Source organism: Perna viridis, chromosome 13 (assembly GCF_037379345.1).
Source record: "Perna viridis isolate PV_CMFRI_1.1 ecotype Kerala chromosome 13, ASM3737934v1, whole genome shotgun sequence".
In the NCBI taxonomy this organism is placed as follows: domain Eukaryota; kingdom Metazoa; phylum Mollusca; class Bivalvia; order Mytilida; family Mytilidae; genus Perna; species Perna viridis.
Window position 1 is genome coordinate 28,805,530 of NC_142457.1, and position 15,089 is coordinate 28,820,618.

The 15,089-nt window shown below is 31.4% G+C and overlaps 1 protein-coding gene across 5 annotated transcripts; it reads left to right on the forward strand.

The window, feature by feature from the left end:
- Nucleotides 1-273: 273 nt before the first annotated feature.
- LOC148600230 (protein phosphatase 2C-like domain-containing protein 1) lies at nucleotides 274-15,009 on the forward strand. 5 transcript variants are annotated; one of them, XM_088558484.1, is made up of 8 exons: nucleotides 274-340; nucleotides 3,823-3,957; nucleotides 4,330-4,350; nucleotides 5,106-5,135; nucleotides 7,274-8,476; nucleotides 10,741-10,842; nucleotides 11,699-11,922; nucleotides 12,241-15,009. In XM_088558484.1, exons 2-8 carry the CDS (start codon nucleotides 3,828-3,830, stop codon nucleotides 12,727-12,729), a joined length of 2,199 nt encoding a protein of 732 aa, XP_088414610.1. In that variant the 5' UTR covers nucleotides 274-340; nucleotides 3,823-3,827; the 3' UTR covers nucleotides 12,730-15,009. The 5 variants fall into 5 exon arrangements, with proteins under 5 accessions (XP_088414610.1, XP_088414609.1, XP_088414612.1 ...); XM_088558483.1 differs by having other exon boundaries at nucleotides 281-375; XM_088558486.1 differs by lacking the exon at nucleotides 5,106-5,135 and having other exon boundaries at nucleotides 281-375.
- Nucleotides 15,010-15,089: the final 80 nt, after the last annotated feature.

Consider the following 15,089-nt stretch of genomic DNA (forward strand, 5'->3'; position numbering starts at 1 on the left):
ATGGCAGAACGTAAACACAAAACGACATAATGTAAAGATGTTCCTACATAACGTAAATACAAAATGACCACATGTAATTATAAAACCACAGCAAGTGATATAAAATTGACAATACGTAAACAAATGTGTATCTCATCAGACAGTTTAGGCGTTCCATAGCGTTCCATAATTTAGGGTAGATGTGATCACATTAGATCCGACGCCTATGTGCACCGTAGATCCGCGTACATATTTCGTATCTTTACCTACCACGGTTCGCATTTAGTCACATATTCTAGTTTCCTAAATATCTGTTGACACTAACGACCATTTAACTTTTAAGAAACAGACAGCCGAGAAGGTTGGCAGTATTAATATTAGGCACAGTAGTATTAGGTTGGAGTTGAATGCCTTTTTACATTTTAACGTTAAGTATACATACTGATTAATTAATGTACAGTTTGAAACAATTTAAGTACGGTGCGCGAAACTCGAAGGGAATCAAGGTAAAGACAAAAAAATGGGCAAAATGTGTAACCTGTATTCTGTACCTGTACCTAGTGTACTAACTTTTATGTGTACCCAAATACTATTTTGCCAAATCATTTGTTACGACGGTATGTCAAGTTCTGAAATTTGAATGAGATATGCATAAGTCCTAGTAAAAATTATGTATAGTTTTCTAATTGGCTTTCTGTTATCCAGAGGCCCAAAATGTATAACCTAAAGATATTGTTCAAAACTAATATTTGATTATTTCTCACTTTCCAGTCTGAATTTTATGTTTTTCTGAAAGCATTCACTGTGTATATACAATATATGTAGCACTGAAATCTATCCTTAGAACTGTTTTATTTTTTGACAGTGAACATGTATATTTTAATTCTGCTCCTTTTGTTCTAGAATTTTATATAAGAGGTTGATCTGCCCTATACTGTTCAGTCCCCAAGTTTATCTGTCCCAAGGTTCCCCCCCCCCCCACCAAGTTCATCCGTACCATCTATTAATTATAAACTTATAATGTATTATTAGCTTGGGACATGCTTGGATGCCACATTGAACTTGTAAAAATCTTGATCAAAAACAAGTAAATGAAAACAATAACCCTTTATACCCTTATAACTGAAATTGACTAATAATTTTTCATTTTATAATGTAATGATCACATATAATTACTGTAAAGTGTACTCAGGTCTAATTGTAGTGATATGTTAACCTACATTTTTATCTTACCTGGCCATACACCAGCTATTGCTATCACTTTGCATCTGTCGTCGTTGTCGTTAACAATTTCTTCAAACATCTTCTCCTCAGAAACTACTGAATGGATTTGGATGAAATTTATGATGATTGTTCCTTAGAGTATCCTGCACAAAATGATTATTTGGATTTTCATCTGTTAAAAACATGGCCACTGTTATTAAAAATAGAACATACGGGTCAGACAGCAGATTTTGGCATATATCTCCAAAACCATTAGGTTAAACCTAATTCTGACAGGATAAAAGTATTCAGCATGATGAGCTTTACCGGTGGTCAAATTTTGGTGAAAATCTGTTGAGGTCTCACTAACCACTTCAAATAGCCATCCCTATGTAGTACCAAAAACACGCTGAACCTAGATCTATGCATTGTAAGAATATTATTTGTGTGTATTCTGATCAAAACTAGTCAAAATAATGCTGAGAATGTGTACTTTAAAATCGTATTTGTAATTTACTACAAAATTGTATGAATATTGTTAACGTGTGAGTAATTTGCCTCCATGCTGTTAGTTAGCAGTAAAGGTAAAAATGTGGATTTCCAGTATAACTGATTCAAGTAAATTTTGTGAAGAATTTCTAAAATCATCATCCTATTTGCATATTGATTTTGAAAGCCTTATTTTCCAAGCTTTGCAATGGTATGCAACTTTTAAGATGACATTTGTCCTGGGAATTCACAGTGAAACATTGAAAATTACTTTTTTAACATGTAAAGTAATGGAACCGTTAGAAGTGGTCAGTGAGACCTAATGTATGTGAATTTACTTGAAATTTAGTTAGTACCGCACAAACTTTCATAGTAAAGAATCAATGATCTTTGAGATTGAATGTCAATTAAGTGTAAAGAATCTGTTTTTGTTAACTCCCAAACAATTTTTATGTTAAACCTTTCTTGTGTTTTGCCTACATAGACTAGACTGTATAAGTTGTGGTTCATATGTAAGGTTGGTCAATTGCAAAAGGGGTATTGATGTTAATTTTTACCATTTTCAAACTCGTTTAATTATTGAAAATTACAAACTGAAAAACCTATTTCAACATTTTTTTGTTTAAAAAATTACTTAACCCAGAAAAAGAAGATTTACAGGCTGTTAGAACATATATTTGTGTCAAAATAAGTATCATCTCTATGCAATTTTCTGAATTTCTTACAAAATCAGGAGGTTTGCTGGTGTGTTTTTGTTTCAGACATACATGTATGGGCAGTAGGTATGGACAAACTTAATATTTTGTCAAAAATTTGGTTGAAACAATAGGTTCTTCATGGTTGGAATATATAAGTTGTTGAAGCATGTTGGCAAAATTGCCTGAAAAAAAAATGCAATGAAATCAAGTATGTTTGCACAATTTAGCAGAAGTTACATATTTTGGCACCTTTTTGCACGAAGGTTTCCATGTATTACATAGATAAAATTTTGTTTGAAAGCTAAAAAAGCTCAGATTTTATATGATTATGCAATATCCTGATTTGACTAAGCTCATTTTCAGGGCCTTTGAAATTAACCAAAAGTAGCCCTTTGAAATGTTTGAATCCAATGACATTTTAATCCAGCATCACAATTATTTATTGTCAAATCATCCATGATTCTGCTTTTTATTTGTATTTCTTTACTCAGAATTTTTACAATACCCCCTACATCACCACTGGATTAAGGTGCTCAGAGGTATGGAGTATCTTATATTTATTGTTATACATTAGTATCTAGACTATTTTAAGCATATTAGCATACTAATAGCATATTCAATAGATAATTCAGCTTACAACAGGGGAAAAAAGGTATAGCAGGAAAATACACATGAGCAGTACAATGCCGTCAGTTATCATAGAAAAATTAAAGTAAAGAATATTACAACTGAGCATGACTGTATGTCTCAACAATCACAATGACATGTTGCAAATGGAAGGTACCGTAGTGACAAATTTCTAATTTCACTATACTCAAATTTCAGAAAACTGCAAAACAAATTTGAATCCACAGTTATCTTCTCATAAGTTCTGTTAAGAAAGTGTCTGTGGATGCAAAAAATATGGACTGCAAAAATTTTATACATGTACTCATTTTTATAGACAAAATTACAAAATTTGGAACCTAAAAAATGTCCCACTATGCTGTAACACTTAAAATACACAGAACATACCAAGCATGTCATGTGCTTAGGATAGAAAAAGTTACGGTAAATGTTTGTAAACCATGTTTTTATTATTATCTTTTGAAATGTTGTCATGTATGTCAATAAAGCTTAGGTACATAATATTAATTGCAAGAGACAACACTAGCATAAAGTTTCCATGCTTTTTTTTTTTTTTTTTTTTTTTTGTCTGTGTGTTTGTTTTTTTATTTTTTTGGTTTTTTGTTCGTTTGGTTTTTTTTTGTGGGGAGTGCTTAGGGCTTAAATAGAGGGAGAACAGATATACAATATATAGATTTTGGTTCCACTTTCTAATTCATTTTGAGTACTAAAGTGTAAGTTTTTACATATATATAAGACCCAAGTGCAATGTATACCACAAAAACAATAATTATTTCAAAATATACGATAACAACAATTTTAATGTATTTTGTTATTTTTTTTTCAGCTGAGATGACATCAGAGTCAGAGTCAGCAGAACAGCATCAGACAACTCAGGTAGAGTTTGAAGAAGAAGAGGAAACAATAGACCTCATAGATGGACCAACTCAAGGTTTACAGGGACACAATGTTAACAGATCAGGTACATTATTACTGTTTGGTATATATACTATAGATTTGAGAAATGAAATATACATCCATTTTTGTAGGTAGAAATGATTTACAGGCATTGACTCTTTAGAACAATGATATTGTAAATTTAAATTTAATTTTATGCATTAAAGAATCAAGTTGTTTTACTCATTCTGTTAAATTATTATATTTAAAACTGGTTTAAAAAAAAAAAACACAATTCAAAATTATTTCGTAAAAAATAAACTTTACCTGTTTTTGTGTATACATCGTTTTCATGAAAATATGCAAATGTCAGTAGAAATGAATTCGTCAGTACTATTAGTCAGAGGATGTTTTTTTTCTTTGATGTCATGTACAGTATTTATATTTTTTAATGCAGCTATGACAGTGGTTTTTGAAGGTAAATTAAATTTGATTTTGATGGTAGTAGATATTGTATTTGTATTAGGTGAATGAATATATCAGATTGGAGTATACAACTGAATACACTTTACAGACTTTAATTAGCATTTTATACTGTATTTTGTACCTATATATATGTGTTATAGAGATATGGTTTTATTTTTTGTTGCTTTTTATTTGTGTCATTTTAAATTTTGTTGGGTTTTCTTTTTTTCTTTTCTTTTTTTTTCCTTTACTTTATTACCCTACTTGTTGTGCAAATTTATCAGAAAATAATTTTAATTTGGTTTTAAACAAGCCTTCTGATTGGTTTAATTTGGTCTGGAACAATCCTTTTGATTGGTTTATTTTGGTCTGGAATATGTTCTGATTGGTTTAATTGTTTTCTATTTTGTATGATTTTGTTTGGTACTGTGTCCTTAACAAATTAGTCTGTTTTATATCGGATCAAACTAAATAAAGTTCTGAATTAAAAAAGTATATATGATGATTGACCAAGTTTTGGCATTAATTCTAAATTCTTTTAAAGTATAAAACCAAACAAGAGCAGTAGAAGCAATTTCAGGTTATATAATATGATAAAGCTAGAGTTTGGAGAAGCAAAGGATAGCATTGCAAATTTCATAAATCTAGTTTCAATTGTCTCTTGGGGTAAAAGATGATAAATGTGCAAAAAAATTAAAGTTTTAAATCCATATTTTAGAGATTATAGTCTTTATCATTTCCATTAATTAAATATATTTTGGATTTAAGACAAATCACAGATGAAAGTTCTGCGTGGAAGTAAGTGATGCATGACTTTTTTGGTCTTTGTTTTGATACTAATGTATGCTTTAGATGTTGATTTGTATTCTGTATTTTGTCTATTAAGAACCATTAATTGTTTCTGATACTGGTTTTGGTTTAATATTTAAGAATTGGCTATGATAAAAAGTTTGTCTATTGAAAAATAACATAAATTTTCCATGTGCATATTGTTTATTGTGCGAAGTGCAATAAACAAAATATGCACATGGAAAATTTATGTTATTTTTCAAAAGACCAGATTTTTATCATAACCAATTCTTATAAATTAATTTTAAAACATATTTTTATTTTTAAACACGAGAAAAGTAGCTATGAATTTAACTGAATAGGGGCATGTCAATATTTTTTTATCTATTGAGATATAACAAAATTATTTTAACCAATCAGATAACAGTATTTATCTCAAATTAATTTATTATTAGTTAATTTGATTGTTTCAACTGCATTGTCTATCTAACTAAAAGCTGTTTGTTTGTTCATGGTTGTTGTCTTCATCTGTTGTGGTTCTTATCACCTGAATTTCTTAAAAATTCCTCGCATATTTTCTCCATATAGAATAAAAACATGAAGTACTATAGGTTATGTTTTGTTGAAGTATCTAAGTAATAAGAACTGGTTTGCAGATTGATTAATAACATTTAATCCTTGCATGTTCCGTGGAATTTAGCTGTAACTGTAATGGAACATTTTAGACTGTGTTCAACATTTAATACCACTACAAGACCTTGTGGATGTATCCCCTAGCTCTTATGCCACTTGGCCAAACATATATAATAGGATGAATTGTTATGAAGACTGCATACAATACTGCATTTTTTTTATTGTTATTGTAATTTATTTGACAGTCTGTTTCACATTTCGCACCAAAGGCCATATGATTCTTCACATTATAAACTTGAAGTTGTGATAATCATTTGCACATTTTTATACCATTTTTAGATTTTTTTCTTTTTTAGACATTAATATACTATCTAAAATACCAATTGTCAATTTCAAGCAGACGAAAATTTCCATTTTCACATAAGATAAGGAATGTCAGTAGAAATCTTCATACCACCGCTTGCAGAATGGTGTATAGTTATAGGATTCTGTACTTTCATCTGTACATCTCATCCACTAGGAAGACAGATACTGCTCCCTTTTCTGCAACTTCCTCAACAGAGGCTTTCAAGCAGGCCCTCATTTTCCTGTTTCCTTGTTTTTGGACAGCAGCACTTAGTTTTAAAGACTTAAATTCTAAAAATATCCCAAAATTTTTTGTAAAAATTCAACATTTTACACATTTTGAATGTGCCGTAAAATCATATAGGTGGAGGCAGTGTATGCCCCTTGCTTAAAAATAGTGAACAAATATTTTTACCATGAAATCTTGATTTTTGGCAAAATTTCACCAAATAATTTTCATGTCTCACTTCCCTCTGCCTTTCCTATCCTAGCAAAACTTAGACTTTGCTTTTGATGGATATAGACAAACTCCATGCAGAGGCAGATGTTCGTTTCTTTTCTTACGAACTGCTGCAGACAGGCTTTTCAAAATTGAAACATTCGACAATTGCTTAACGTCACGTAAAATCATTCAATTTTTTCTGACTTTGCAAGATTCTTTCATTTTCTGAGAGGACTGGCTGCAGCGTCTAGAGTGAATTTAGACGCTGTTCGGAGCTTTGGATATAGGTACCAACACCACTGAATGGAATTCAATGAAACTGTCACAGAATACTGGGTACTTGTTGAATATTGAAGAAGTGCACCTCCTATTTCAGATTATGATCTGAATTTGGAGTCTATTCATAGCAAATTGACCATTGCCTTTTTTTTAAGAAACTGATGTATGCATAAAGTAGTACATTTTGTATGGATCATTTGTATAGTTAGCTGTATTTTTTACTATTTAAAATTACCTCAATACTTGATGAGCACCCAAAAATAATCTTGATCATGTGGTGCAGACTAAATAGCCTGCAATGCCAGTTATTTTTTGCTATGCACCATGAGCATTGATTATATTTCTAATAGACAGAATAAATATTACAATCTTTCCTTATGATTTAATTCTAGTATCAAAGTTTACAAGAAAATCATTTATTCCATAACTAATTTTGTATTATCTACAGATACTCCACAGACCAATCTGCCAGACATTCAGACCAATCCTGATATCACCATTCTCTGTGAGAAATGTCAGGACTATATAAATCTCATACATCTACAGGAGCACAGAAAATACCACAAAGCTTTGGCAACCATGAAATATGGCAGAAAACTCCCACGACCCCAAAATATAGAGATGCTGCTTAAACGTAGAAATGTTATTATCAAGAAAATGAAAGAAACTGCTGCAGGCCTAGCAACTAAAGTTGAAAGTAAAGAGATTCAGAAAATAAATGATGCTTATGAATATTTAAAGTCAGATCTTGATGGTACATTAGCCCAGTTACAGCCAGCTCAGGATGAGATAGATATTAATATGAATGGTTCTGCCCTCAATTGTAGTCCAGAATGTGCTTTTGCGGTTGGCTTTTGCTCAAATGGTAACAGTCGTTGGAAAAATCACATGGAAGATACTAAAGTTTTTCAAGATGCCTTTGGTGGAGATGATAATAAATGTTATATGGCCATATTTGATGGACATCATGGTAGATTTGCTGCTGATGTGGCAGCAGCAGAATTGCATCACATGCTTTTAAATGAAATGAAGAAATTTGATCCAAAAACTATATCTACTTTGGCTAAAAATATGGCAGAGAAAGCAGACAACATTGGTCATTTTGAATTTGAAAGGCCATCTACTAAAGAGAGTGAAAGGGAGGTGCTCTATGAAGGAAGCATGACTATTGTTGACCAAATTATCAAAATCTGTGAAGAAAAATATGATGACATGGTAACACCAAGGTCAGGTCGTGTTTCAAAAGCTTTAGAAAAGGAGTTAAGTAAAGATGAGTTAAAAACAATAATAGAGGAAAAATCAGACTTAGAAAAGTCAGCAGAAAATGAAGGGAAGACTACCCAGAAGAAAAAGAAGCAATCAAAACCAGTCATGTCACTCAAACTTGAAAATGCATTTAAAAAGTCATACCAGCTAATTGATATTTTGCTATCATATGGTAAAGATGAATGTTCTCGAGTCAGATGGAGTGGATGTTCAGCCATAACAATGATTCTACAAGCTATGGATCCAAACAAACCAGACAGACGGTGGGTTATTTTCCCTGTTAAAGAGGAACCTGAAGAAACTGTAGAAGACCAAAATGTAGAAAGAAAACTATGCAGTTATGAGGAACCAAGGACTCTTGGTCTACTTCATCTTGCCAATGCAGGTTAGAGAAATAGCTAGATCATCTTAAATAATGAAAATTTAAACAGTTTTTTGATGTCAACATAAAAAAAATAACTTTAAGTTTTATAATTTAAATTTTTAATTTGCTTATGACATAAAACATATTACCAAATATAACAAATATCACAAACTTTTTAGCTCACCTGGCCAAAGGCATCATGAGACGGTCCTATGCCAAAATTTTCAAAACGATTCATCAACTGATGTAGGAGTTAGGGCCCCTGAAACAGTTTTTTTTTTTGCATTTTTCGCATGTGCAACTTTCAAAATCTTCTCAAAATCCAATGTACAGAATTCAAAGAAAGTTGGCATATGTGTTCCTCAGGTTATCCCACACAAAATGACTGTTGTGATTTTTTATTTGTGAAAAAACATGGCTTCTGTTACTTAACATAGAACATAGGGGTCAGAGGGCAGTATTTTGCAAATAACTCAAAAACTGTCGCCTTTAGCAAATTTTTATCTGGGTAATATTGTTCAGCATCATGAGACGGGTCTATGCCAAAATTTTCAAAACAATTCATCAACTGATGTAGGAGTTACAGCCCCTTAAAGTTGTTTTGTCTTTTTTTTCACATGTACAACTTTGAAAATCTTCTCTAAAACCATTTAAGATCATTGAATGAAAATAAGTATACTAGTTCTTTAGTGTACTGTGCTCAAATTGACTATTGTGATTTTTAATCCGTGAATAGATATGGCTGCCTATACTAAAAAATGGAACTTAGGGGTCTGAAGACAGGTTTTTGAAAATAATTCAAATATTGTTGCCTTTAGCAAAATTCTGATTCAGGTCATGAAAATGCTATTAAAAGTATTTCCTGTATTTGACAATTTAGTTGATTTTAACTTTGCCTGTCTCATTCCTCGAGTTTTTTCAAATAAGCAGACGGTTAACCAGGTGAGCGATTCAGGCTCTCTTGAGCCTCTAGTTTTCATACTAGTATTATATTAAATTATACTACCAAATAAATACATGTAGCATATGTAGTTGGAAAGAAAATTTTTGTTTATCATAAAAAATCCATAACTTATATTGAGATTGTTAAGGTTGGTTAGTATTCTTTTGATAAAAGACATTTAACAATTTTTATTGGTACATTTGGTATCATATAAGTTTTTTAATATTTAAAAAAAAAAACTTAAATCATTGAAATAAGCTTTTTTTTATTCCAAGGAACACTTAAGTTTTGTAATTTATCAAGCTTTCAGTGTACATATAATTTATTAATTTTTTTCACTGTTTTCATTAGAATATGATTTAAGTAGCAGTCATTATAAAAATCAGACAGAAGGTGATTCATACATGTCAAAAACTCACCAAATTCAGTTTTATTTCTTGAATTACTGATCATGTAACCAGTCTTATTTTTTCATTCGGTTGTTGCGTATTTGAGAAAAAAGTTATATAGATTGTACACAGGGTTTTTTTCCAGGATGTTGAAAGCTTTAGTCACTTTCGCATGAGAAAATGAGGAACAATTTAATGGTATATTTTTTTAAAGTATGGTAGTATTTGCATCTTTCAGGATCATCTGTTATTTACAGCACTTTGTAAAGACATAAAATAAAACTTAAATGTACATGTACATTGTGTATGAATAAAGCACATAATTTTTTTTCCATTGTCATGCAAGCATGTTTTCCAGAGAATCCAAATAGATGCCTTAGATTTAATCGAAAAAGAAACTCCCCAGCACTCTTACACATTAATCAGGGACATACAAGTGTACATCCCTGGCATAGTTTTAAATGTACATGTATTTCATATACAAAATGCTGTTTTTTGCATTACCACCCTTTGTAGAAACACAAAAACACATCTAGCACAGTTTAGGTCTAGTACAGTACATGAAATGGGCACTTTGCAAGAGTTATCGTTCTTGATTTGGTTTGATTTGGTTGATTTTAGTGCGGGATAAATGTATAATTTTCTAAAAAGTGCAGATCTGAATGCAGAAATGATTCTTGTTACGTGAATGTATTGCAAATGTAGATTGAAAAAGCATTGTTAGTTATTTTAGTGGGTTTTCTACACCATGAATCACTTTACCATCAGTGGTATCTGAATTTTATGTGGGCAGGTACTTAAATGTACAGAAAAAATATTAAAATGTCTGAGGAGTTTTATATCTTTGTAACATAAAAAATCTTTATAATCTGTATAAATACATGCAAAGTAAATTGTCCACTGTATTTACAGAAAGAATTATTATTTTTTTATTTTCCATATTTACATTTAAGGTAATGTACACTGTATTTTGGTGAGAGGGAATGAACCCTACAGACTGACTAAAGATCATACTCCAAATAATGAAAAAGAGCGGAAAAGAGTTGTGAAAGCAGGTAAACATTTAATGTTGTAGTTAGGTGCTGATTCAGATATTGTGAAAAGGAGGAGTGCCAGCTGGGGTTAAAAAAAGTAGGGAGCTGCTAGGACATTATTTGCCATTTAAAAATCATTAGAACGTTTGTATTCAGCATTTTACATCAATTTTATGTATGGTAAGCATCAAAGTAACTTGGACTGATTTTATTCTGTTTATAAGAAAAGCTTGAAAGGCTTTGGTGACATTGAATATGATACAGACATATCACTGATTTCAAGAGTTATGTCCCTTACCCTAGGTCTACCTCCTTAAGATGTACAAACAGCATCCTGGTTACCTCTGTTTTTTTTTAATAAAGCACCTTGCATTTAAAAATTATAGTATCACATTTGTATGTCTATGGACCCTATGGGAAGTTCTTTTCAGATTACATCCTTGTAAAAAATATAGCATCTGGGCCATGTGGTGCTTTATACCCAGGGGAAATCACTGCAGTCAGATTTTGAATAACAGTCAAGCAAGACATGTCTCTATGGTTAACAGTTTATTTGGTTATAACTAGAAAACTATAATAGAAAGAAAGAAACTGTCGTTGAAATGATCCTGATGACAAGACCTGCAAAAGTTCTCATAGGGTCCTAATTGTGTGAAGACATCTAATTAGAGTTATTGCCCTTGAAAGACCAAATAAAGATTTTTGTCCTGGTGAGATAGCATCAAAGCAGTGTGATGCCATACAGCCCAGGGGAGATAGCATCAAGGCAGTGTGATGCTATATAGCCTTGGGGAGATCATTGATTGCTCTCATCAGTTAGTAATCCTATAGTTCATAAACACTTATAACATCCACATATCTATGTATTATATTTAAGGTGGAGACATAAGTGAAAGTAAGAAAGAAAAACGAGTAAATGGAGTATTAAGTACCACCAGAGGACTTGGTAACCATGGAGATGTAAAACTGAAGAAATGTGTATTGGTAGAGCCATATACAACATCTATAGCTATAGATCAGTATGCACAGTTCCTCATTGTTGCCTCACATGGGGTTTGGGAGGTTTTCACTCCTCAGGAAGCAACCTCTTTACTGTTGAAAGTAAGTTTCATATTTTACTTATTATTGATAGTCACTTGTTTTCTGAGTTTGTTTTTTTAAATTAAGCTGTTCATTAACTGTTTTAATGTAAAAAGTCCGTGCATTGTGTAAAAAAATCTCTCACTCTCTCCCCCTCTCTCTTTTTCTCTCTCCTCTGTTTCTATATACTGAAGCTTTACCATGTATTTTGATGTAAAAAATTCAGCTTTCACAATTAAGAAACCTATGCTATAATATAATGAACATTTAACATTTTGGGTTTTTTTCTTCTCTTTTTGATCACTGGTACCATATATTTAATTTCCTATTACTTTTCAGTTATTGCCTAGCAACTTTGTACCTGTTCCTAGTAAAATAAGTACAACTTTAAAACCCTTAATTGAAGATGTCAATAGTCAACACATTACTACATCATTCTCAAATATAACTCAGAGTGTTAAACATCACCATGACAACACTATGGGTGACCATGAGCGAGAACTATCTACAGTTGTTGACACAAGTCCCAGAAAAACAGACGTAAATACTCCAAATACTGATATTGATTTGAAAACGGAAGTAGGAAGCCATATTAATGACTTTGACGATGAATCTGGAAATGAGGCTGATGTTGAGACCTATGGAGATTATCTTTCAATACCTGCGTTCTCACGTATGTCACAAATGAACCCTAACCAATCACGGGATGCTTTTCACCGAGAGTTTGCCAAGGTAATGGCAGAACATTTAGTACAGGCGGCATTACAGGCAGGTGCTAAAGACAACATTACAGTAATGGTAACCTTGTTGCCTGGATGTGGATTGTAACTTTTAATTAGTAGTTTTTGTAAGAATCATGCCAATTCTGTAAAATGTAAAACACCTCAAAAAAGGCTACATATCTTTATTTTTGTTATTAAGTTGCTTTATAGGTCTATATGATGAAATGTATAATTACTCATTCCAATCTGTCTGCTCTTAAGAGATAATTCACACTGAAAATTTAATAGTTTCTACTGTAGTTTAGTGTGATTTACAGAGTTATCTCCCTTACCGGTAATTTTGAATTCTACAGAACATTCTTTTATAATTTTAACTCCTATGAACAAGGGTTATATGAAAAGCCTCATGTTACCTCCTGTTTACTATGACTTTTTAAACAAAATATAAAAAATAAAAATATGTAGGCTTTCCAACCATAATAACATTTTGCATGATTCTAATGTGGAGTGCTACTTAATATGTAATGATAGATGTCAAAAGGATAATTCTGAATCATTGTAAATTTATAAATAAATTCATTTTACTTTAAACATCATAAGATAACTATTTTTGTTTTGTACATGTTAAAAGATCAGGTGTGGTTATAGAAATATTCTTGTGGGAGAGGCCAGGTCTATGATGTGCCCATCAGCAAGATGTCTAATTGTCTAAGATGAGGGGAAGGCTTTATATCATAAGACCTATTGGACCCAAATAGTGCTATGAATATCTTCAATTTAAAGATTCACTTTCTGTCTTAGAAAAAATAAATAACTATACAAGTATCTTCCTATACACATACTGAATGCATTTGCAGAGTTTCAGTGAAATGTGACAAGCACTTTTTTAAATATTTGATTTTTAAATATAGGGTAACCAAGTTGCGCGAGCAAAAAAGTGACAATATTCTACCATACTTAAATGCATTAAATATTTGCAAAGAACTTTTTCTGACTTTTCAAATAAAAAAAATCAATCACAACTTGTTTTTTAACAATATTAATAAAGAGATAGCCTTTAAAAGTAGTCATTTTCTGAAAAATTGGTCTATTTTTTAAAAATTATTTCTGACATGCCTCTCCCTTTTTCTTGATCACATGTCAAAAACCCTAAATCTTTAAATTTTCGCAAAAGGTGATATCTTTGGCTTTAAATTTTTAAATACAGTGTTTTCACAATAAAACATGACAAGTAAAGGGCACCTAAAGCAAAAAAAATACTCAAAAATGCATTTTCCATGTTGCCATAGGGAAATGCTTATATGTCCTTAACCGCAGTAATGAAAGTGAGTTTTTCCTCATTTCTAATCAAATTTTTGCTCAAATTTACACAAAACTTGATTTCAAGTGCTGATTACCACCACATTTAAGTAAATATAGCCCTCAAAGTTAAATATTTGATATTTTTAATAAATTTTCTACACTTTTCACAAGATAGGACATAAAATTCAGCCAAAAAGACCAATTTTTCATAATTTGGACCTATAACTTAAAAAAATGCATATCTTGAAGGATTTTTGTAGTGTATTCCTCTCATAGCAAAGTTTACAAGATCTTCAAGTAGTTTAAAGCTATTCCAAGAAACTTATCATTTTGCCATGGCCTCAGCTTCAGGCTAAAAACCACTAATTCCACTTCCCATAGGCTTCTATGCTAATTTCACAATATTCAATGGCTTCTCTGGACTTTACCTTAACTTTAACCTGCAGAGGACTATATATCAGCATGATTCTACATATGTCAGCTCACAATCCTCAGAATGGCATGTGGGGTTAGCAGACTTGCAGTGCAGTACTGGTCACCGGAAGTGAAGTGTCTATAAATAGCATGGGAAATCCCAGTGTTTTCACATGATAGGGGTATATTTAGAAATCATTATGGAGATTAGGCTTCACATCACAAGAAGCAAAATGCAGTAAATAAAATGTACAGAAATGTTTTTCCTTTTAGAAACTATTTAAATTTTTTAAATGAGATGAGAACTTTTTTCACAGCACTATGAGGAACAGGGGTAATTTCTGCATAGGACTATTTTTGCATACGTTCCAAATGCTCATTGGTTGAATTGGTGGTCTGTAACCTAAATTTAACAATATATTTAATTTCCAATATGCTTAATATATAATTTATTGTTATAATCATTGATGACTTTCAGTTAATGATTTCTGGTTCACTTATTACACTTATCATTACAATGTAACTGTAAAACTGATTTAATGCATTAAAAGCAAATAAATAATGTTGGTTTTGGCACAGTTTTGTGTGAACTTTTTTGTGATACTGTTTTCTCATTTTGATGTATTCTTATTTGATTATGAATTATTATGAATAAATGAATTCAATAGCACTAGGATGTTTATATATAGTACCATTTCAGACTTCATATCCTTCTATTTCACACTGTAGAAATTTTGTGCTGAAACAGTG